This window comes from Atta colombica, unplaced genomic scaffold, assembly GCF_001594045.1.
Source record: "Atta colombica isolate Treedump-2 unplaced genomic scaffold, Acol1.0 scaffold105, whole genome shotgun sequence".
Lineage (NCBI taxonomy): Eukaryota > Metazoa > Arthropoda > Insecta > Hymenoptera > Formicidae > Atta > Atta colombica.
The window spans coordinates 4,298,877-4,300,690 of record NW_017259190.1 but is presented as its reverse complement, the minus strand read 5'-3'; the positions used below and the strand labels follow the sequence as shown (position 1 = coordinate 4,300,690).

Sequence of the window (1,814 nt, the reverse complement as noted above, 5' to 3'; positions counted from 1 at the left end):
ATATATATATATATATATATCACAATAAAATAATAACACGTACAATAAAATAACGTATGTAATAAAAAAATAATATAATATATAACACACATATATGTGTAAAATAATGGAGATTAGAAAATTGATCTCTAAAAGTGGGTTTAACGTTTCTGTTAACGCATTTAACGAACGCCATCGAAGTAACGAAGAGAATCGTAGAAGTGCGCAATAGTATCCGTGTTTCGTGTATACGCATGTCTTTCCTTCGCCGGTGTAGCGTAGGTAGCTCATTCACAGTAGGGGAATAACGAGAACTTACGCAATAAACATATACGCGTCTGACTAGAAACGGACTCAAGGACTCGGTTTCTTCGTAAAGATCAGAATCATAGCCGAATCTCTATTAATCTCATCGGCGTTTATTTCTATTGTCTCACTCGCATTTCATTCTCGCGCACGCCCGAAAACATTTCCGAAGTAATGTAAAAATACACTCGACTTTTTAGTGCTCAGCACGCGGTAGTTCGACGATGTTTAAACTTCATCGAGCACCGAGCCCGTAATGTACTGTATATTTTAGCGTGCGATAGACGCGCGTGCATCGCGCGACCTTGCTCACGCGCTTTAGCTATAGTTCTCTCTTCTGAGTCATACAATAAATATCGATCATTGTTCATAAATGCGCGTCCACCTGTCCTGTATACTTTCAAGTTTACGCATCGCCGTGACGTGATTTCGGTGGAATATTATTGCAGCTACTTGAAACATTTTTTTCAGAAACTATAAAAATCTTATCTAATATAGATTGCTGTTACGCGATGTAGAACGAGATAACTCCAACTATCTTCGATCGACATCGTTTAAAGAACGAGAGAGTATCAAGATACAAGAACTTATGTTGGTATGCGTTAATGACTCTCTTTTTTTTATCTGTACGTATATAATAATAATGAAATCTTGTCTTACATGTACGGTGAGCATTTTCGTACAAGCAACATCATCGTCACTATTATTCCCACGGAAAGAATGCCGAAGACAGCTCCGATAACGAGAACGATATTGAGTTCTGCGTCTGGCATGGAAAAAAAAAGAAAGAAACAAGATGAAATATGTGTTTTTCATATTTCTGTTATGTGTTTGTATTAGATGGATTATTTGCCGACCGATAATTACAACATACTTTATACTTACTCGTTTTTATCATAAATATCTCAGAATCAGTGTAACCACCGTCAGTAAACGCCCTCATTCTGATGTGGTACCATGTATCCGGATTAAGAGGCCCGTTGCAATATACCCGTTCATCCATGTTGGACGAGATCTCCTTGCAGTTAACGTCCTCCCCGATCGTATACTTGACGGCTTTTATGAGGCCGTAATCAGCAATGTAATTCGCTAAACAGAGTCATAAGTATTTAATAATGTATGCGCAGCGAGGTTTCGCGTTTCATCGCTTTGTAAACAATCCTGCATCTGTCTACGGGCATATCACCTACGATAAGGATTCCAATGTGGCCATGTCGCTTGATACGTGATTGAGAAATCGTTCATCATTGCTTCCTCCCAGGAGGGCGCATTAGGCCAATTATTGCTCTTCGGGTTGAACCTCGTGTTTGCTCGTATATTATTGTATCCCATCTTCGCTACCATGATCGCATAATACTTGATTTCGCCGCTGGTATTGGGGAATAGAGGTAGCAAAATTGCAGCAGTCGTTGTAGTTTTACGCGCCTTGTACGGATCCAGGGTGATTGATTTAATAATTTCATCTGTAGGCTGTGGCGGTACTATGATAGGAGAAAAAAACTCTTAATTGTGAAATTGCAGAAAAATTA

General features: G+C 39.0%; 1 protein-coding gene across 9 annotated transcripts in view; it reads right to left on the bottom strand.

Annotated features, from left to right (window-relative positions):
• Positions 1-1,814, bottom strand: part of LOC108690679 (tyrosine-protein phosphatase 10D) — a 14,008-nt gene that overhangs the window by 4,506 nt on the left and 7,688 nt on the right. For all 9 annotated transcript variants that reach the window (XR_001931907.1, XM_018198094.1, XM_018198130.1 and 6 more), the window contains exons 9-11: positions 1,476-1,766; positions 1,171-1,374; positions 946-1,051 (exon numbers count right to left, since the gene is read on the bottom strand). Coding sequence is in view for 8 of the 9 variants with exons in the window: in XM_018198094.1 (XP_018053583.1) it covers positions 946-1,051; positions 1,171-1,374; positions 1,476-1,766 (601 nt within the window). In the remaining variant the exon portion in view is untranslated. The remainder of the gene's footprint in view (positions 1-945; positions 1,052-1,170; positions 1,375-1,475; positions 1,767-1,814) is intronic.